At 48.0% G+C, this 21043-nt stretch overlaps 4 protein-coding genes across 5 annotated transcripts; 2 read left to right on the top strand and 2 right to left on the bottom strand.

Moving 5' to 3' along the window:
* The first annotated feature begins 764 nt into the window (after positions 1–764).
* MRPL53 (mitochondrial ribosomal protein L53) lies at positions 765–2327 on the top strand. Its single transcript, XM_079110445.1, has 3 exons — positions 765–976; positions 1067–1179; positions 1282–2327. The coding sequence occupies exons 1-3, from the start codon at positions 885–887 to the stop codon at positions 1413–1415; spliced, it is 339 nt and encodes a 112-aa protein (XP_078966571.1). The 5' UTR covers positions 765–884; the 3' UTR covers positions 1416–2327.
* Positions 2328–6412: 4085 nt separating this feature from the next.
* Positions 6413–10240, top strand: MOGS (mannosyl-oligosaccharide glucosidase). The gene is made up of 4 exons (XM_079110388.1): positions 6413–6935; positions 7118–7344; positions 7854–8050; positions 8284–10240. Exons 1-4 carry the CDS (start codon positions 6584–6586, stop codon positions 10025–10027), a joined length of 2520 nt encoding a protein of 839 aa, XP_078966514.1. The 5' UTR covers positions 6413–6583; the 3' UTR covers positions 10028–10240.
* Positions 10241–10411: 171 nt separating this feature from the next.
* WBP1 (WW domain binding protein 1) lies at positions 10412–12850 on the bottom strand. 2 transcript variants are annotated; one of them, XM_079110419.1, is made up of 5 exons: positions 12612–12850; positions 12178–12279; positions 11546–11648; positions 11243–11419; positions 10412–11075 (listed from the first exon to the last, which is right to left on the bottom strand). In XM_079110419.1, the coding sequence occupies exons 1-5, from the start codon at positions 12678–12680 to the stop codon at positions 10615–10617; spliced, it is 912 nt and encodes a 303-aa protein (XP_078966545.1). In that variant the 5' UTR covers positions 12681–12850; the 3' UTR covers positions 10412–10614. The 2 variants fall into 2 exon arrangements, with proteins under 2 accessions (XP_078966545.1, XP_078966546.1); XM_079110420.1 differs by lacking the exon at positions 12178–12279.
* Positions 12851–13316: 466 nt separating this feature from the next.
* INO80B (INO80 complex subunit B) lies at positions 13317–16387 on the bottom strand. The gene is made up of 5 exons (XM_079110434.1): positions 15996–16387; positions 15578–15770; positions 15248–15366; positions 14913–15082; positions 13317–13930 (listed from the first exon to the last, which is right to left on the bottom strand). Exons 1-5 carry the CDS (start codon positions 16102–16104, stop codon positions 13400–13402), a joined length of 1122 nt encoding a protein of 373 aa, XP_078966560.1. The 5' UTR covers positions 16105–16387; the 3' UTR covers positions 13317–13399.
* Between the last annotated feature and the right edge of the window lie 4656 nt (positions 16388–21043).

Genomic DNA, 21043 nt, shown 5'->3' with positions numbered 1-21043 from the left:
ATATTTGGAACTGCATATTGAAGAAGTCTAGAATTGGGAACTTGGGAGAAAGCATACATAAGCTACATTAGAGCCTGGAATCAGAAGCTATGAATCCAATATTACTCCAGTGCCAGCAATCAAGAGTTAAGGGCAAAACCATAGACTGGAACCTGAAGGTCAGCACCCTTGGATGGCTCAGGTCTAGTTCCCCACTCAGTGAAGACTGTGGGGCTGGAAGTAGGAGGAGGGTTACAGGTTGGATTTGAGGGTACAAGGAAAGGGGAAGCAATAGGAAACATGCCTGAAGCTGTATCCTCTTAAATACCAGAAACCGGACTAAAAGAGTTAATTTATGGGGAATCCCAAAGGTGGAATCAGTCCCAAGGGTTGTTTTATCCTGTACTCCCTTCCCTATTACTATTTTCAGTCACTTAAGAGTACTGGATTGTAGGACCTTCATATTCAAGATTTGGTTATTCAGTTACCTAAATAGGGTTTCCTCCTGGTAGGTAGATAATCCCTGCAGTGGTAATGTCCTCTCCTTGAAGGAGACAATTTAAGGTGGTGTTAGTCTAGGTCTTGTACATCAAGATTCTTAAGGGGAAAGGCTGCAAAAGATGGATGGATTTTCGTACAAAAGGGTTTTGCACTACTTATCGTCTGCACTGTGGTACAGAGGACTGTTAACGATAGAAAATATTTAGTGACCGCTTACTTTGGGCCCCTCCATACATTGTCCCGAAACCATGCCCCACCCCCTGGCTGGGGAGCCAGGGCTGCAGTTTGGTGACTGCAGTTTGGCTGCCGGTGGTCGGAAATCTACTTTGCAGAGGCTGCGGGAGGAGTAACCTTGCAGCTGCACCACTTCCGCTCTCGCGAGTCCTTCCGGGGCGGAGGTCACCATGGCCGCGGCCTTGGCTCGGCTAGGACTGCGATCCGTGAAACAGGTTCGGGTTCAGTTTTGCCCCTTCGAGAACAACGTGGAGTCGACGAGGTGAGAATGTGGGCGGGAAGGGGATGCATCCCCTTCCCGCCTCCTAGCCCCGTCCGCCCGCACTCACCCTGCCCCGTTTTTCCACCATAGGACCTTCCTCCAAGCAGTGAGCAGCGAGAAGGTCCGCTCCACCAATCTCAATTGCACAGTTATTGCTGACGTGAGGCACGACGGCTCCGAGCCCTGCGTGGACGTGCTGTTCGGTGGGCTCCGTGTGGGAAATGGGCTAGCAGGGCGGCAGGAAACCCCCAGCCCCAGCCCTGCTGTTGCTAAGTGCGTGACTCGTTTGTTTAAATCTTCCCCAGGAGACGGGCATCGCCTGATAATGCGCGGCGCTCACCTCACCGCCCAGGAAATGTTCATCGCGTTCGCTTCCCACATCCAGGCCAGAAACCCAGCGGGAAGCCGGGACAAGCCAGGCGCTGCTACTGAGCACTGACAGCGTGGAAGAAACCCAACAAGCAGATTTTGATCTTGGACTAGGACACTTAAGCACGACTTAATTATTCAAGTCACTATAGGTGAAGCCAGAATTGAGGACAGGTAGTTAGTATAGAATAAGAAATCTGGTCAAATGGAAGAAGGAAGGTCATCTGAGCCTGGGAGGCTGGAGACCACCCCTGGGAGATTGGAATGTCACTGTCTGCAGAACCCTTTTAATCACCAAAGTTGCCTGCCTAACTACCCCTCCCAAAATGTTGCAGCCAGGGAATTGCTAATTAATGTCCCCTGGGCCCCTACCTGAATATTCCCCTGCATTCACTTCTCATCTTTTTTTGCCCAGCAACTCCTGGGCCTAGTCAGATAGGCAGGAAAGAGAAAGATGGTAAGGGCGAGGGGAATGGAACAAAGACGACCCTAATCTATAAAAGATGTAGGGTGCGCTCACTTCTTGGGATTCTAGAACATCAGCCATGGCCCCCTTCTCCCTCCGGGAGAAGCCTGTATTATTACTTTTAAATAAAACCTGCGTAATGTGCTTGTCTTGGCGTGCTTCTCTGACATTATACTTCAACATCTGAGGAAGCACAACTCTTCATCAATAACGGTGGTATCATCAGGAGGGGCACAGAGTAGGGTGGATTGGGCGAGACCTGCCACTACTCTTTTGGGGCTCAACTTAAGAACAGACAGATCACCACTGAGAAGTCCAAATTTGAGTCTTTATTAAGCTGGCCGGCAGACTATCTCACACAATGCCCCAAAAAATGGCCATTGGGAGAACAGCCCCCACCACAGTGTTGTAGGGGTTCTTATACCAAAATTACATTAATCTTCCGTGTCTGTTGCTATGATTGAAAATTACAGACTAACATCATGAGATCATCAACAGGGGGAAGTGGGTCACCTAGGTACAAACTAAAGAACTGTTACTAACATCCACACAATAACCATTTACATGGTTAGGAGCAATAGGGATCAAAAGAGCAATTTTTTATTTCATAAGAATCGTTATTTTATATTGCTAAACATGTCACGCTAAGTAACTGATGATGGGGACAGAGGCCGGGTGTTCCCATGGGGGAAGTTAAGCAATTGTTAATGGGTACAGAGGTGGGGTGTTCCCATGGGAGAAGCTTATTTCCTACAGAACATGGAGTCTCAGAGCAAAATGGAGTCTGTCTAGACTATAACATTCTCATGGAACCAGATCTGTCAGCCCATCACACTACAATGCGTCTGGACTAGAGAAGATGGGGTGGGAAGAGGTTTGAACGAACTTGAATTTTTTTCTCTCTTACCATCACTTACTGCTTAACCCTTTTTAGTACAGCTTCTTACATCACTCAGGGTACCATTTAATCTTGTTTACCAAATGTGCTATTTTCTCAATCCTCAGCTTTCTTTCTCATTAGCTTTTTTCACTCTTAATTCACCTCCTTCCGTTACCTCTGTCCTTCTTGGATTTTCCCCCCTCATTAACCACAAAGACGTATTGTCTACATTTTTTTTTTTTTCCTTTTTATTCTTCCTGGGGCAACCATCTTTGGAGTCCTAACTTGAACTATCTTCTCTGGAGTAAAACCCTACATTTCTCTTTGGTTCTAGTCTTAATTTCTCTGCTTTAGTCAGGTTACTTACTACCAGCTTCCTCCAATTGCCATCAACATTCTTTGTCTAAAATAGAGTTGATTCCAGGAGGTGGCACAGGCCAGTAACCCTAGTGACCTGGGAGACTGAGGCAAGAGGATGGCAAATTCCAGGCCACCTCAGGAATTTAGTGAGATCCTGTCTCAAAATAAAAAAAATACAAAGGACTGGGATATAGCTTAGTGGTAGTGTGCCCTGGGTTCAATCTCCAGTAGCAATAAATAAAGAATTTAAAAGCTCTTGAACTTCTGTTCCCATTTATTCTCTTGTATCACTGTTGCATTCTGCCTGGTCTTTATCCTAATCACTTTTGCTAATTTGATTCTCCCAAAGCACATGGCTGCTTATTTCCCACCACTACCTGTCTCAGAAAATAGTACCTGAAATAGTTTTTCATTTTAGATTAACCCCCATTAGCGTGCATAATGAAATCAATTTATCAAATTACATCAGCCTATTTAAAAAAAAAAAAAGAATAAAAAGTATCAGTGTATGTCACATGGATTGGAAAGTTCTCTTAGAAAACTAGTTTTAAGCATGTAATCATATATACGGTGTGTGTATGTGTGTGTGTGTGTGTGTGTGTGTGTGTGTGTGTGTGTGTTGAATGCACTGGGTTGCAATATAGATGATTTGGAGGAGGGATCCCTTTTTATTTATTTATTTATTTGGTACCAGGGAATGAACCCAGGGGCTCTTAACCACCAAGCCACATCCTTAGCACTGCCCCCACATGCTTTTTTTTCCCCCCCCATCCCTTTTTATTTTTATTTTGAGACAAGGTCTTGCTAAGTTATTTAGAGCCTCACTAAATTGCTGAGACTGGCCTGGAACTTTTGATCCTCATGCCTCAGTCTCCTGACTTGCTGGGATTACAGTATGCCAGTATGGATGATTTCTTACTGTGGTTGTAGGGGGAAAAAAAAAAAAAAACTGAAAACCCCTGTCCTATAGAAAAACTTCAGAATGCTCAGCTAGGCAAAGATCTTAGACATTCATTGGCTTCTATCTACTTTTGTCATGTACATTTCACATGACCTTCCTATAATGTTACCATACCTTTTTCCCTGTCAATTTTTTTTTTTTTTTTTTTTTTTTTTTTTGGTACTAGGGATTGAACCCGGGGCACTCAACCACTAAGCTACATCCCCAACCCTTTTAAAAATACTTTATTTTAGAGACAGTGTCTCACTAAGTTGCTTGGAATCTCACTAAATTGCTCAGGCTGGCTTTGAACTTGAGATTCTCCTACCTCAGCCTCACAAGCTGCTGGGATTATAGGTATGCACCACCATACCTGGCCCTTTTCCCTGTCTGAAAGAGTGTCTCTCCATTCTCCACTCCCTTTAAAAAAGAAAACCACTTGGAAGCAGTATAGTGTACAACCAGACTGCCTGGGGTTGAAATACCACTTCTGCTTTAAGTAACTGTGTCACTTTGGACAAATTACTTAATCCATCAGTGCCTGCTTCCTCTTGTCAAATAAGGATAATAGTAGAAATGGCCCTCTATCCATGGGTTCTGTACCCTAGGATTCAACCAACCTCAGATTTAGAATACTGCAGAAAAAAAGATTGCATTTGTACTGAACATGTTCAGACTTTTCCCCTTGTTATTCCCTAAATAATACTGCATAACGGCTATCTGCATATATAGCATTTACATTGTATAGGTATCAGAAATCTAGAGATGATTTAAACTATACAGGAGGGCATATATAGATTATGCGCAAATACCTTAGCAATTCACATAGGGATTTGAGCAGGGGCCTTTTTATATAAGGGACTTTCAGGGGTCCTGGAACCAATCAACTGATAGGGATGACTGCCTCAGAGGACTGAGAGCATTTAATGAGTTAATGTCTATAAAATGCCTACAATGATGATGGGAGAATAATAAGTGCTATTATCTAAGAAGCTCTATTGTAAAGCAGAAAGAATATTGACAACCTGGATTTTGTTCTTCAGCTCCACAGTTAACTGGCTGTTAACATCTACCTTGCAACAATAAAGGTGATTAGTTCTGGGACACAAAGATGAATAAATAAAACTTAGGTATGTAAAACATTCTACAATAGAGATGTGGATCAAGTACAAGGGTAGCAAAGGGGTAGTACAAACAGGGTTGAGTATTAGGTTTGGTTAGAAGGTGATTGTTGAGTAAGAAGTCTACCAGTAGGGAGTGGGGCCAGAAGTCAGATTATAGTGAAATATAAATGAGCACGTTACATAAAGCATTAGTTTTTTACGATAAGTTTCTGCGGGAAGTAAGACAATAGGTAAAAGAGCATAAGGATATAGAATAGTCTGTGGGTGTAGCAGAATGGTACAGAATGTGCACAGCAAAGGCCCTGAGGTCAGTCCCCAGTACCAAAACAAAAGTTGAATAGGGCTGGCTTTCATTTAGGATGGGATGGACTTATGTATATAAACAGCTTTTATGTTGCACTGTTGGTGAGAAGGAAGTAACTATGAATCTAAGTTGCATTTCTGAGCTAGTTGAATCTAAGTTGCATTTCTGCACTGCCATAAAGGTAATGTTGATGCTTCTAGGTCAACCTGAGGTGCAGATACTACCTCCTTCCTACAGCCTTGGCTAATATAAACAAAAGCCACACTCTCCCCAAGGTCCTCTGCCTCCTGGATTGTTCTGGAGAAAGTGCCTTCTGTAAATACAGGTACCACTATTATGGTCATTCTAGGGTTCAACTAGATAAAATAATAATAGCCTACAGGGCTGGGGATTGTAGTTCAGTGGCAGAGCACTTGCCTAGTTGCACGCACCAGGTCTTGGATTCAATCCCCAGCACCAGTGGGGAGACGGGGTGGGAGGGGCTGTAGACTAGAATTGTAGGCCGAGTACACGGGTCTCTTACATATTCGTAAGTCTGGTTCCAGACATAGCTGGAACCAGACCCCAGGCTTCCTCTTGAGTCCACTTTCTGCATTCCTCGAGGACAGAAGGTACTAGGTGTCGATCAGGTAATCCAGCTTGATTCAGGTACACCTGAGTTCAAAGCTAGCCCAGCTCTGTGGCCTAGGCCAAGTTGAAAAGTTGTATTTCCTAGGCTCTGATTTTCTGCCACCTGATTGGGGTGGGGCAGTTATCAGTAAAGTACTTAGGCTAGCTTCTCAGGTTAATATATAATAGTTACTTAAAAAAAAGAAAAGAAAAGAAAAGAAAAAAGCTCAAAGTAGGACTGGTTTTCTCTACTAGTCTGTAGACTCCCTGAGCGCGCCAGATAAGCGCACACCCAGAGAGCGGTCTCTTCCCGGTACCGACCCGGCTGATCTGCCCCTTCTGCACGCGGACGACAGCGGTTCCGGACTAGGGGACTTGACCTGACGTGGCGGGGCGGGACTTCCGGCGCGAGGAGGACCTGAAGCTGGAGGCGCGGGCCCACTGGTGCTGACAGGACCGTGGCTGCGGGGGCCCCAGGCGAGAGCCGGAGAGGCGAAGCAGGACCCGGGCGCCACTGCCGCCTGCCTGCGCTAGGGCAACGTGCTGGGTGCTAGGATGGCTCGAGGCGAGCGGCGGCGCCGCGCAGCGCCCGCTGAAGGACCGCGGGCAGTAGAGAGGGAGGGGAGGGTCGGCCCGGGGCGACGGGACGGCCGGGGCGGCAGGGCCCGGGGCGCAGCCGGGGGAGCGGCTTTGGCAGTGGTGGTTCTGGCTCTGGCTCTCGCCCTGTCGGGGCGCTGGGTGCTGGTGTGGCACCGTGCATGGCGGGCGGTCACGCTGCACTCCGCGCCCCCAGCGCTGTCCCCCGACTCCTCCAGTCCCGCGGTGGCCCCGGACCTCTTCTGGGGCACCTACCGCCCTCACGTCTATTTCGGCATGAAGACTCGCAGCCCGAAGCCCCTCCTCACCGGTAACTGGGCCCCGGGGCGGGCAGACAGGCACTCTCTTAATCTGGGCGTCCCAGCTTCCCGCTAGAGCAAGGGTGGGGAGGAGTGGAGCAGGAGTTAAGAAGGATGACCCTAAAGTTCTCGGAGACCCAGAGGGACAGGTTCCCTGTGCTCTGTTTGACTTACGTGGCCATTCTACCCCCAGGACTGATGTGGGCGCAGCAGGGCGCCACCCCAGGGACCCCTAAGCTCAGGCACACGTGTGAGCAGGGAGACGGCGTGGGTCCCTATGGCTGGGAGTTCCACGACGGCCTCTCCTTCGGGCGGCAGCACATCCAGGATGGGGCCTTAAGGCTCACTACTGAGTTCGTCAAGAGGCCTGGGGGTCAACACGGAGGGGACTGGAGCTGGAGAGTGACTGTAGAGCCTCAGGTCAGGGCCTCAGGATACCCTTTCCTCAGCCCAGACTCCCTCAGTACTTCCCTTGCTGCCAGCAAATGCAGTCTGAATTGGGGGTAACAGCAGGGGCAGAGTCTGGCTGCCTGTTTTGAATTCTGTCTTAAACAACTCTCTGTATGACAGTGTCTGTTTACCACCCCAAAGCCTTGATTTCCTTGTTGGTAAAGCAAAGATAATAGTTAATGCCGAACTCACAAATTGTAAGAATTAAATAATCTGTGTAGAGTTCTTAGTGTAGGACATAGTACAAAGTATTCTATTATTTCCCAGAGAACTCTGTAAGGTTCCTTAGCTCATCCCACTGGGTATATCTATTTAGCCTCAGTGACTCAGCACTGCCAGACGTATATTGTTTACCATGTTACTCCTGCCTGGGATGCCTTTCACTCACTGTAAGGCTGAGTTTCAAGAAAGACTGCCAATTTAATGTTGATTTATTTATTTGTTTATTTATTTATTTTCTGTTCTTCTTGGTCACCCAGGCTTCAGGTACCTCTGCCCTTCCTTTGGTCTCCCTTTTCTTCTATGTGGTAACAGATGGCCAGGAAGTCCTACTCCCAGAGGTTGGGGCCAAGGGGCAGTTGAAGTTCATCAGTGGGCACACCAGTGAACTTGGTGACTTCCGCTTTACACTTTTGTCACCAACCAGTCCAGGGGACACTGCTCCCAAGTATGGCAGGTAACTCAGGGAAGAGTGTGGGGTGGTAGTAGGGGATGGTTTGGATGCTGACTCAGCTCAATTTGTTTCTCTCATCCTACTATCCCTCCACCAGTTACTTCCAGTCTCACCAGTCTCTATAGTCCCTGCATTAAGACTTTTCATCATGATTCCTGATCACCTTGCATTTCCCTATATAATCCCCACCCACCTCTTCCTGAATACTATTTTTTATTTCTCTTCTTGTCTTAAAGCTACAATGTCTTCTGGTCCTCCAACCCAGGACTGGCCCTGCTGACAGAGGTGGTGAAGAGTCGCCTAAATAGCTGGTTTCAGCATCAGCCCCCAGGGGCTTCTCCTGAGCGCTACCTCGGCTTGCCAGGATCTCTGAAGTGGGAGGACAGAGGCCCAAATGGGCAAGGGCAGGGACAAGGGCAGTTCTTGATACAGCAGGTGACTCTGAAAATCCCCTTTTCCGTGGATTTGGTGTTTGAATCTGGCAGCGCCCAGGCAGGAGGAAACCAAGCCCTGGGGCAACTGGCAGGCAGCCTACTGACCCAGGCCCTGGAGAGCCATGCTGCAGCCTTTCAAGAGCGCTTTGAGAAGACCTTTCAGCTAAAAGAGAAGGGCCTGAGTCCTGGGGAGCAGACTTTGGGTCAGGTTGCCCTCAGCAGCCTCCTTGGTGGGATTGGCTACTTCTATGGACAGGGTCTGGTATTGCCAGACATGGGGGTAGAAGGATCTGAGCAGAAGGTGGACCCAGCCCTCTTTCCACCTCTCCCTCTTTTCTCAGCAGTACCCTCCAGGTCATTCTTCCCACGAGGTTTCCTTTGGGATGAGGGCTTTCACCAGCTAGTGGTCCAACGGTGGGATCCCCACATCACCAGAGAGGTCCTAGGCCATTGGCTGGGGCTGCTCAATGCTGACGGCTGGATTGGGCGGGAGCAGGTACTGGGGGATGAGGCCCGAGCCCGGGTGCCCCCAGAATTCTTGGTGCAACGGGCAGCCCATGCCAACCCCCCAACCCTCTTTTTACCTGTTGCCCACATGTTAAAAGGTAGTGATCCTGCTGACTTGGCCTTCCTGCGCAGGGCCTTCCCCCGCCTACATGCCTGGTTCTCCTGGCTCCATCAGAGCCAAGCAGGGCCTGTGCCACTCTCTTACCGCTGGCGGGGCCGGGACCCAGCCTTGCCTACCCTACTGAACCCTAAGACACTGCCATCAGGGCTGGATGACTATCCCCGGGCTTCACATCCTTCAGCAACTGAGCGGCACCTGGATCTGCGATGCTGGGTGGCACTGGGTGCCCGTGTGCTGTCTCAGCTTGCAGAGCAGCTAGGGGAGACTGAGGCAGCTGCTGAGCTGGGCCCACTAGCTGCCTCACTGGAGGCAGAGGAGAGCTTGGATGAGCTGCACTGGGCTCCAGAGCTAGGAGTCTTTGCAGACTTTGGGAACCACACAAAAGCTGTACAGCTGAAGCCTAGGCCCCCTCAGGGGATGGTACGAGTGGTAGGGCGGACTCAACCCCGCTTGCAGTATGTGGATGCGTTGGGCTACGTTACTCTTTTTCCCTTCCTGCTGCGGCTTCTGGACCCCAACTCACCCCACCTTGGACCCCTGCTGGATGTTCTAGCTGACAGCCGTCATCTCTGGAGCCCCTTTGGTTTGCGTTCCCTTGCAGCCTCCAGCCCCTTTTATGGCCAGCACAATTCAGAGCATGATCCTCCCTACTGGCGGGGTGCTGTGTGGCTCAATATCAATTACTTGGCTCTAGGAGCGCTCCACCACTATGGGCACCTAGAGGGTCCCCATCAGATCCAGGCTGCCAAGCTCCACAGTGAGCTCCGTGCCAATGTGATAGGCAATGTATGGCGGCAGTACCAGGCTACAGGATTTCTGTGGGAACAGTACAGTGACCAGGATGGGCATGGCATGGGCTGCCGCCCTTTCCATGGCTGGACCACCCTAGTCTTATTGATCATGTCTGAAGATTACTGAACAGGGGTATGGGAGGAAAGCCAAGCCACTCATGCCACTCTAAATCTGGAGGTACAAGGTATCCTGTTGCCCCAGCTCTTCAGATACCATAATTCAAACCTTCCTCAGCTCATCTCAGGTGTCTCCTTGCTGTGTCACCCACACAGCCCTGGGGTGAATGTGAACTCAGAGTCTATTTTTCTAAATAAATTGTAAAAAATGAACCAAACTGTATTGCTTTTGGTAGCTTTGCTTCACTAAATTTTGGCTTAGTCCAGGCTTCAGGGCTACCTACTATCTTCAGGGAAGGTAAGATAAATGGCTATAACTTATCTCCTTCAAACCCAGGCATGTCAAATGGAATGCAACGAATTGAGTTCTAGTCCACCCAAATCCACAAGCAGCTGGTTCACATCTCTTTAATGAGATCGAAGGCTCCTGTGTATGTTTTGGGGTGGGCAAAGCTAGCACAGTCCCCCAGTACTGCCCCTCTCCTCAGGGCTCCAGCCCTTTCAGGCAGATTCTAGGAGGGCAGGGAGGAACCAAGGAGGAATCAAGGCCAGGGCTGTTTGTGGTGGCCAGTGGCTCACCCACCCTCCTGAAACTACTCATGGGATGTCCCCTTCACTGGAAGCCAGACCCATGGGAGAGACCTGTGGAATGGGATCTGGGGGCAGTGTACAAGGGGAGTGGTCCTCCAGATCTGATGGGATGGCACTAGCCCTCACCTCCTTGATTGGCTCACCCTCACTGGAATCAGGACAAGGGCAGAGCTCGATACCCGAGTCACCAGTCAGGCGACGATAGCGGCAAGAGGGGGGTGTGTGGGCTGGGCTGACCCCTGCCCCAGGCTCACTTTCCTGATGAGGGGGGACACTCTGGTGGGAGGAAACACCTTCCACATTTGTCCCCTCGCAGTGGGCAGGGCAGTTGGATGCAGAGGAACAGCAGGTGCATTCACTGGAAGCAGTTAAGGGGTGGCCTGGGGCCATAGTATAAGGAGGTGGTGGTGTGCCTGGGCGGTGAACCACATCCTCATAGGCTGGGGGTTTGAAGGCGCTGAGAAGGCCTGCAGGGAAGAGAATAGCATGGTTGAAGGCAACCAGGCATGGAGAAGTGATCTCACATTTGGGAAAAGGGTGCTTTGAAATGTGTACAAAAGGAAATATGGGATGATTCTGGGTCCTGATTTGGGAAGGGCCACTGGTAGTGGGCCCAGAGCCTCAAGTCACTCACGAAGGTCAAGCAGTGAACTGGCAGGGACAGGGCCAGCCCCGTGGCATGCCCCATGGTAGGCCAACAAGTTGATCTCACGCTGCCGCTGCTGTTGTTGCAGCCGGAGTTTAGCTCGTCGGTGGCGGAAGGCGCAACAGCAGCTAAAGAGGATGAGGACAGTCCAGAGCAGCCAGAACCCTGCAGGAGGCAAGGAAGGAGTGTCTTAGATACCTCCCATTCAGGGAAGGGTCCTTAAGGCTGGCATTCCAGGGTCCAAGGGAGGGTGGGCAGAGGGACCTGAGAATAGCCCTTATGGAGACTCACACCAGAGTTCATAGTAGTAGGTGCAGCAGCCAGTCTCCCCGCAGCAATGACCACTCTCACAGAGGTAGGGCTGGTTGTTCACTCCTGGGCACAGCTCTCGAAGCTGGGGGCAAGGAGGCACTTTAACTAAGGAAGATTCTAGCTCCAGGCACGGTCCACCCCCACCTCCTTCATGCACATATACACAATTCCACCCATGAGCCAAGTTCAGCTTGGAAAGATGGGAGGAGAGAGGGATGCTGGGGGAAGTGTTCAAATATCTAAAAGGCTATCAATGTGAAAAAGAATTTGGAATAGCAAGAAATTGGTGCAGTCTAGATATAAACACAAAAGTGTTAACAACAAAGAGGAAGATTTCTGAATACTGGAGACTTCTCTTATACTCAAGCTTGGCCCTACAGGGTGCTTTCTGTTAAGGGAGTGTTTTGGCAGAAGTGAGAAGCCAGTCTGAGCTATCTGTCTCAGAAAAGAGTAGAAATTTAAGACCATTTCCAAAGCTAAAATACCTTCATCATCTCTCACGGCCTGCCACCCCCCACCCCCCACCCCCAAGCTGAATCTTTCCACCCCTGGGACTCAGGCTCCCTAGGGTAGAGGAGGGGCAGTGTGAGACTCAGAGCAGTGCTCCCAACCAGATGGGATTGCTGTGGATGATAAAGGATGGCATCCAGGGCGCGAGTCTGGGTTCCAGCTCTTCTCCAGATTGCTCCCTCAAGAGAAGACGCTGCCGGACTCTGTTGTGACAATAGGCACATAGAAAAACATCACGAATAACTGTTTCAAGACAAAGAGAGTCTCCCTGGGGCCTCACTATGCCTCTGGTCACTGGAGAGCCACTGAAAGCTTTCACTGCAGCCACGGGATGGGGTCTATGAGGCTGCAGTTTAAGTCAACTGCGTCTACGTTACAAAGTTTAGACAAAGAGTGGGACATGTTTAGGAACTTCACAGTACCTTCGGCTCGGTGAGCTCGTCCCCCACCACCCCCCTCACCAATAGGAAGGGGCAGGAAAGGTGAAAGAGAAATAAATGGCTGTCGCGATAGATTTTTGGAGCTGTTGGGATACCTGCTGTTGCGGCGCCTGAAGTGCCCCCCAGGCCTCCTCGCTGCCGTTCCCGCTGCTGGCCCGAGCCATGCCTCCACCTACAGACCCCTGAACACCACAGCCTCCTCTACCACCAGCTGCCCCGCCCCTGCCACCTCTGCTGCCACCGCCATGGTCCCTGCCCGGCCCATGTTCGCTGCCGCCACCATCACTCCGCGGCCGGAGCTTCCATCCGGGGAGAGCTCCACCAACTAGGACCCAGGTTGACCTATCCAACCAATCAGCATCGCCCTTCGATGGACGGGCCAATAGGAGCACATCAGCGATTTCTCGCTGTAACCAATCCCTAGCAGCGACTCCGCCGCTCTCCCAGACAACAAGAGCTTGCACAGACAAAGAGTGGGGGAAGGTTCGACCAGGGCCCTGACTGACAGCGACAATAGCCAATATGCACAACAGAACAGGCTTTGACTTATCAACCAATAAATGCCGCCCAGAAGAACAAAGTTCCTGCTGATTGGCCTGAGCCAGGTTTTCGGGATGACGCCAAAAGCCGAACCACCACAGGTAATCCGGCTGGAAGAGGCGAGGTTCTGAAGGTCTGCCCAAGTCCAAGCTTGGACCCGCGGATCTCCTTGCGGTGGTTTCCAAGCCCAGAAAGGGCAAGATGTGTGTACCGGAGATTGGTCTGCCCATATACCACTCCCCAATGTCCGTACAAACTGAGGCACTGGATGAAATTTAATAGGGTAGGGAAGACACTGAAAACCGGGCGTGGGAGAGAGCGGAGTCCAGGTTTGGTAACGGTGTTAAGTAGCCAAAAGGGGGGATCCAGGGCCCTCGGGCCCTCCCAGCCGCATCTGCAGGTTGATGCGGTAACACTGAAGGCTGCAGAGCGCCTGGCCCGTGCGGGAACAGGCGTACCGGCGCGGGTGAGGGCAGCCCGGGACAGAGCAGCGCGGCGGGGGGCCTGTTGGAGCTGGACGCTGAGACACAGCCGCGGGGGCGGGGACACCAGGTGGGAAGGACAGAGTGGAACCCTGTGCCCCGCTGCTGTAGCGCACCATGGGGGCCGGGGCTGCTGCCCGCCCTCCCCGCCGCTCGCCCCGCGCGGCCCCCCGACCTCCCCGCCCGCTGGGAGCCGCAGTCTTGGTGAGGCGCTCGATTGTCTGGTTCTTGTGCTCTTCCGCTCGCCTCGCTGCCTGCAGTCGCCGCTTGCGCGCTCGCTCCTCGCGCTTTAGCAACATCTCCTCGGTGAGGGCAGGGGCCGGGCAGCCCCCTGCGACAGGCAGCGGCATCATCGGGGAAGGCTGACTCCGCGCCTTCTGGAGAAGAGCTCGCTGGGGAGAAAGAAGGAGTGGCGTCTGAAAATGGAGCATGAGGGAGTTGAGAGGTCCTCCAGGTCGAGGGAAGGGGCAGAGGGGAACGTGGAACAAACATAGGATCTGAAGGAGTGCAGGTCTTAGGACAAGGGGGATTAATGAGCATTTTCTTCTCGGGTCCTTAATCCTGCCTCCTCCCAAGTCTGATATTCACGTTCAGATCCTCAACTCTCAACTCTCGAGGGAAAAAGAACATTAGTAATATTACCTGCCTGCCCTGTGTACCAAAACTCTCTGCCACTCTTCAGGAGGTTTTTGTTGTTTTTAATATTTTTATCTCAATAGATGGCATCAATTGAATAAGTGTTCAAGCCAAGAATTCAGGGTTACTCATGATTCCATTTTTCACCAAATATCTATTTCCAAAATATATCCGGCATGCATCTGATTTCTCTATTTCCACTTTAATCTTGATTCAAATCACCACCATTTCTTAGTATCCTAACTGGTCTCCCTGCTTCTATCACTTAAGATTAGTTTTCCACATAGAAGCCAAAGTAGTCTATTAAAATGCACATCAAATGTTATTTCTCTACATACAACCGATCAGTGGTTTAGCCACTTTTTTTCTTCTTCTTTACCCTGCTAGGTAAATTCAGTCTCAGGGCTTTGCACCTACTGGCCCCTTTGTCTGAAAAGTTCCTCTGGTATTGTAAATGTTATCTCTTCAAAGAGGCCTTCCCTGACCACTTTACCTAATGTTGTCTCTTTGCCACTTTCTATTTTCATTACCTCTTTTTCTTGTCATAGAGCATTTTGCAGTTATTTACTTAGCCCCCCTCGGAACACACACACCCTAGACTATCGGCTCCATGAGAACAGAATCAGAATAGTTTTTTCTCTCCCACTGATGTCCCCATTGCCAGTGAAGTGCTTGGGACACTACAGGTTCCAATACAATATACATTTGGTGAGTGAATAAAGAATGAAATTAGCTTACTTGTCGAGCTGTGAGCAACCGCTCATTGATCTCCTTCTTGAGGTCTCCATTATCATCCAGTTCCCCCTTCTCCAGGGCATCCAGCCACCTCTGTTCCTCCTCTTCCTCCTGGCCCCCTAATCCCCCTGACAGGTCCCGAAGTGGGGAGGGAGACAGATTACTGTCTTCATCTGGGAAGGAAAGTTGGAGAGATATAAGTAGAATTGTTCAGATAGGGGCCCCTGTTTAGCCAAGTTAATTCTAGGACATTAAATATTCTCACCTACTTCAGAACTAACCCCCTTCCCTTAGGTATAATGAAAAACCCAGTTTCCCCACCTCCAGATCCTGCTCACCCAGCCAGGCTCGGTATTGCTCCAAGGGAACTCCTTCCATAGGTTCCTCTTCATTATCCACAACCATGAGGGGAGAGGGTGAGCGAGGACCCTCAGGGATCACAGTGAAGGTAGGCACACTGCAGAGAGACAACACTATCCTGTAAAGTGATCAAATATCTCCTGCTCAGTAGATACACTACAGCTTTCCTTGTATCATTGGATTCTTGCTGCCTAAACCTGGTACCTGAAATCACAGTGTTTTCTCTGTCTTTTAGAAAGCCCAGCCAGCTTCTACCTTCGCCTGCTCCTAAAGTTCCCCAAGAAAACTCCAGAACCTCTTGGCCTCACCTCTTGGTGCCTAGGACCTGCCCGCCCAGCTTGATTTTGAGTTTGAGCTGGGGCTTGGCAGGAGATGGCTGTGTAGGCCCGGCCTCCTCTTCCTGATGGTGTTTCTTCTTGTGCTTTTTCTTGTGCTTCTTGTGCTTTTTCTTGTGCACTCCGTGGCCATGGGTACCCACTAAGCTCAACTCCAGCGCTTCCCCTGCAGAAGAAGAGCCTGTCAACGGTGTTCGGCCAAACTGTGGCAGAGGAAACCCTGAATAACCTAATACTCACAAGAGGGACCCACTCTTCCAGCGGTACTAGCTGTTACCATAACGACAGCACCGCCTTTCTTCTCCCACCTGTGGCAAAGTACTCAGACGCTCCAAGAAGCGTAAAGAACTTCTTTTCCAAGAAGGTCTAAGTTTGATCGGCCAGTGCTTACCTGGCTCAGGAGCCTCCATAGCCCCTGGGGTGCTCCCGCGCCGCCACAGCTTACTCATGGGGTCCTCTAAGGGAAAGAGTCTGGAAATGGTCGGGAAACATGCAGACATGCCTTTTCCGCCCCGCGGAAGAACTGACCCCGAAAAATAATCCTCTACTTCCGGTGCGCGGCACCCATGCTTGTGCGGGGCACGCTTTACATCCAAAATCCTCCCTGAGAAACAACGATCCTTTAAACAAAAGTTCCGGGCTCTCTGAGGCCAGAACCGCCCAAAGGGGCATGGCTTTCTCCTCACTCCGCTTCCCAACACTAGAGTCCAGAACACAACGCGGGCGAGTCAATTATTACACTCAAGTTTGGTAAACATATACCCCAGACCAAGTGTGCGAGATAGGTTAAGAGGATACAAAGGTGAGTATGAAAACACTGACTCTTCTCTAGAGGAGCTCACAGTTCGGTGGAAGAATGCACAAGAAAGTACATTGCCAGCGAGATGCCTAACAGCAGAAGTGCCCCCAAGAACCCAGTAAATAGAATCTAAGGCTAAATTCTCATCGGTAGGGAAATGAACAACGAATTATGGTGTATCTATACAATTTGGAACACCACGTTGCTAAGAAAAGTTGAGCGATGTAAAGATGGGCACAGAATTTAGATTCCAGTGATTCGTAACACTTGGAAATAACCCAAGGATCCTAATAGGACATCAGAAATAAGTCTGGGGGATTTTTGTCCCTGCAGCAGTGGCTGCAGCACTATCGCATTTTATGTTTCTGGCACGGAGGAAGCGGAGTCTTTACCTGGTAGATTTATTTTATTGGGCATCTATGCACCGTTGGCTCTGGGACATCACTCAGTGAAAGTCGGTGGAGTCGCAGAGCTGTCGGAAAGTTGTGATGAAGAAAACAAAATATATTAGTGACAAACAGCCCAAGGTATTACAGATGGTCTTGCTGTGCTTCCTGGACTGGTCTCAAACTTCTAGGCTCAGACCATCCTCCTGCCTCAGACTTTTGAATAACTGGAACTACAGTTAGTTATTTAACTATAGTTACAGAATAAGACTGATTTTGTGGGGGAAATGAAGCTATGTATTCCAGATCTGCTATCTATGTTAAAATTCTGTTTGTTTGTTTTTTTTCTGTTCCCTTTAGTAATGACAGTAATAAAAGCAAATGAGTCATTGTAACAGGTAGGTATTAAGATGATTTACAGTAATAAGAATGGTGACTGCCTTGTTGGCTTAGGATCAGACTTCCTTAACAGGACTCCCATAGCACAAGAAATAAAAGCAAGAATCAACAACTGGGATAGATTCAAACTAAATAGCTTTCTCTCAGCAAAGGAAACTATCAGCAATGCGAAGAGAGCCTACAGAGTGGGAGAAAATCTTTGCCAATCATACTTCAGATAGAGCACTAATTTCCAGAATTTATAAAGAACTCAAAAAACTCTACATGAAGAATACAAATAACACAATCAACAAATGGGCTAAGGATATGAACAGACGCTTCACAGAAGAAGATCTACAAGTAATCAACAAACATATGAAAAAATGTTCACCATCTTTAGTAATAAGAGAAATGCAAATCAGAACTACACTAAGATTTCATCTCACCCCAATTAGAATGGCAATTATCAAGAATACAAGCAACAACAGGTGTTGGCGAGGATGTGGGAAAAAGGTACACTCATACATTGCTGGTGGGGCTGCAAATTAGTGCAGTCACTCTGGAAAGCAGTGTGGAGATTCCTTAGAAAACATGGAATGGACCCACCATTTTACCCAGCCATCTCACTCCTCGGCCTCTACCCAAAGGACTTAAAATGAGCATACTACAGAGATACAGCCACATCAATGTTCATAGCTGCTCAATTCACCATAGCCAGAGTGTGGAACCAACCTAGATGTCCTTCAATTGATGAATGGATAAAGAAACTGTGGTATATATATATACAATGGAATATTACTCAGCTATAAAGAATAATAAAATTATGGCATTTGCAGGCAAATGGATGAAATTGGAGAATATCATGCTAAGTGAGATAAGCCAATCTCAAAAATCCGAAGGGGAATGATCTCACTGATAAGCAGATGATAACACATAATAGGGGGTGGGAGGGGGGCAATAATGGAGGAAGGAGGGACTGTATAGAGGGAAAAGAGGGGTGGGAGGGGTGGGGGGGAAGGAAAAAAGAATGAATCAAACGTCATTACCCTATGTAAATGTATGATTACAAAAATGATATGCTGTTACTCCATGTACAAACAGAAACAACATGTATCCCATTTGTTTACAATAAAAATAAATTAAAATTAAAAAAAAAATCAACCTGGGCAACTGAGCCAGACCCTGTCTCCAAAAATAAAAAGCGTTGTGGATGTAGAAAAAAAAAAAAAAAAAAGAATGGTGTCTGCTTGCTTTACAACTGAATCTGAATGGGGGGAGATAAGGAGAGGTACTAATAGTAGCAGGAATGGTGAACAATGAAGACAAAACCACCACTTTGGAAGATATTATAAGTATCACTTAAATTATACATTTACTATTATGTAATTAAGCCCTCTGAGAATTTTTTTTCCTTTCACATAAATGTAAAACCTGAGCTAATGTTTCACTAAGAGTCTACTTTCTAGACTTGGCTTATGTTGATGTAATGTGGAATACAGGTGCTGTTGTTTCCAAAAGCTTGTCCCTTGTCCCTGATGTCAATCCAATAATAAGGACATGGTTTTGAGAAAAAGGAAAAAGAATGTTTATTGCTTCGCTAGCAAAGGATCAAGCCGGGCACCGTGGCACACACCTGTAATCCCAGCCTCTGGGGCGGGTGAGACAGGAAGATCTAGAGTTCAAAGCTAGCTTCAGCAAAATCGAGGTGCTAAGCAACTCAGTTAGACCCTTTCTCTAAATAAAATACAGAATAGGACTGGGGAAGTAGCTCAGTGGTCAAGTGCCCCTGAGTTCAATCCTTGTACAAAAAAAAAAAAAAAAGTAGGATCAACTTCTCGACTTCTTAGGGTTCTTTGAAGGAATAAAGCAAATCAAGAATGCAAAATACCTGGGGCAGTATTGGCACACAAAAGAAGTTTCTAGCAAATAGTAATAGTAATAATAATAATGAATGAATGACTTGTAGTGTTCTAGGTAAAGTACGTAGAGGGAATATTTTCTTTATTTATTCATTTTGATACTAGAAAGAACCCAGGTACTTGCACATTCTAGGCAAGTGCTCTGTCACTGAGCTACATTCCATGCCGTTTTTTTTAAATTTTATTTTGAGACAGGTTCTCCCTAAGTTATCCAGGATGGCCTCGAACTTGTAATTCTCCTGTCTCGGCCTAATGGGTAGCTGAGATTATAGGCATGCATCACTGCATCCAACGAGTGGGTGTTTTCAATAAGGAAGAGAACAGAAGAAGCAAAGCAAGTAAGAAAGGAATCATTTCATTTTGCCCAAGATATATTTGAAATGCCTCTGGGAATTTCTCAGTGAACATAGAGTAACTGAGAGAAGTGAACACTGAAGGTATGAGGGGGATGTCATCAGTATAATAATGGAGGTTGCCAGGGATGGAGGCAAATAAGAGAGTCCAAAAAGAGCAAGTAGGTGAAGAGGGAAAGGACCAGGAAAAGAACGGAATGAACAGCTGTTCTGGACAGGCAGACAGAAGAGCCAGGCAAGGTTGAGAAAAGGAGGTCAGATCAACCGCCTGCATCTGTGACCAGCTGTGTGCAGTCCTGCAGTGAGCAGGTAGAACTCTGAGGAGAGGATGCATTTTAGAAAGCTTTGAAAGCAATATTCCTGTGTCACTGGGAGTTAATGTGAAGAATCACTTGTAGTTAGCAGTTGGAGAAGACCTAAGAGTTTACAACTTGCTTTCATATGGTTTCTTTCTTTTTTCTTTTTTGGTGGTACTGGAAGCTAAATGCAGGAATGCTTTATCACTGAGCCACATCCCCAGCCATTTTTGTGTTTTTCATTTTCAGACAAGGTGCTACTAAGTTGCTTAGGGCCTTGCTAAATTGCTGAGGCTGTCCTCAAACTTGCAATCCTCCTGCCTCAGCCTCCCAAATGGCTGGGATTACAGGCATGTACCACCATGATAACTCTGGAAGAGAGATACTATTGTTCCCATCTTAAAAATGAGGAAACCGAAGCTCAGAGAGATGAAATGTTTTGGCCAAAGTCACACGTGAGGGATTAGCAGAGCCAGTCTCAAACAGAGGCTTCCTGACACTGACCTGGCCCCTGGCCATGTTTCAGCTACATCCTGGTGTCCAGCAGGGAGGAAGTGGCAATAGTAAGTGGTGGCTGACTTCATTATTTTGTTTTTAGTTTTTCTTTGTTTAGAATAAGAGGGATTTAAGCATGTTTAGGGGCTGAGAGGAACAGTTCCTTCTGAAAGAGTTCTTAGCCCTTTCTTTTCTCCTCCTTTTTTTGGGGTACTGCATATGGACCCAGGGCTTTGCTGATGCTAGGCAAGTGCTCCTTTACTGAGCCACACCCCCATCCCTATCCCTTTTTATTTTTAATTTTCAAACAGGGTCTTGCTACATTGCAGAGCCTGGCCTAGAACTTGTGATCCTCCTGCCTCATCCTCCCAAGTAACTGAGATTGCAGTTGTGCTCCACTGCACCTGGCTCTTACCTTTATTTTTAAAAGTTAATTTATTTTGAAATTTTTCCAATTTACAGAAAAAATGGAAGAATACAAAGAACTCTTGTCTCCTTAGGCCAGATTCTGCAATTGTTAACATTTATTCATACTCATATCATTACCATTTTTTCCTGATCAACTTGAGAGCAAATTGCAAACATGATGCTATTTTAGTCCTAATTATTTCAGCATGTATTTCCTCCTAAATAAGTACAATGTTCTGTAAGTTTCATGCAACCTTACCAATCAGGAAATTAACCTTGAAACAACACCACCATACAATTCACAGACCCCATTCAAACTTCACCAAATGTGCAATATCTCCTTTTCCTTTCCAGTCCAAGTCCAAATTCAGGATCATGCATTATATTTATTTATCATGTCTCGTT

This window comes from Sciurus vulgaris (genome assembly GCF_902686455.1).
Source record: "Sciurus vulgaris genome assembly, chromosome: 14".
NCBI classification, from domain to species: domain Eukaryota; kingdom Metazoa; phylum Chordata; class Mammalia; order Rodentia; family Sciuridae; genus Sciurus; species Sciurus vulgaris.
Note: the sequence above shows the minus strand (reverse complement) of the source record. Positions and strands in the feature narration are given on the sequence as shown.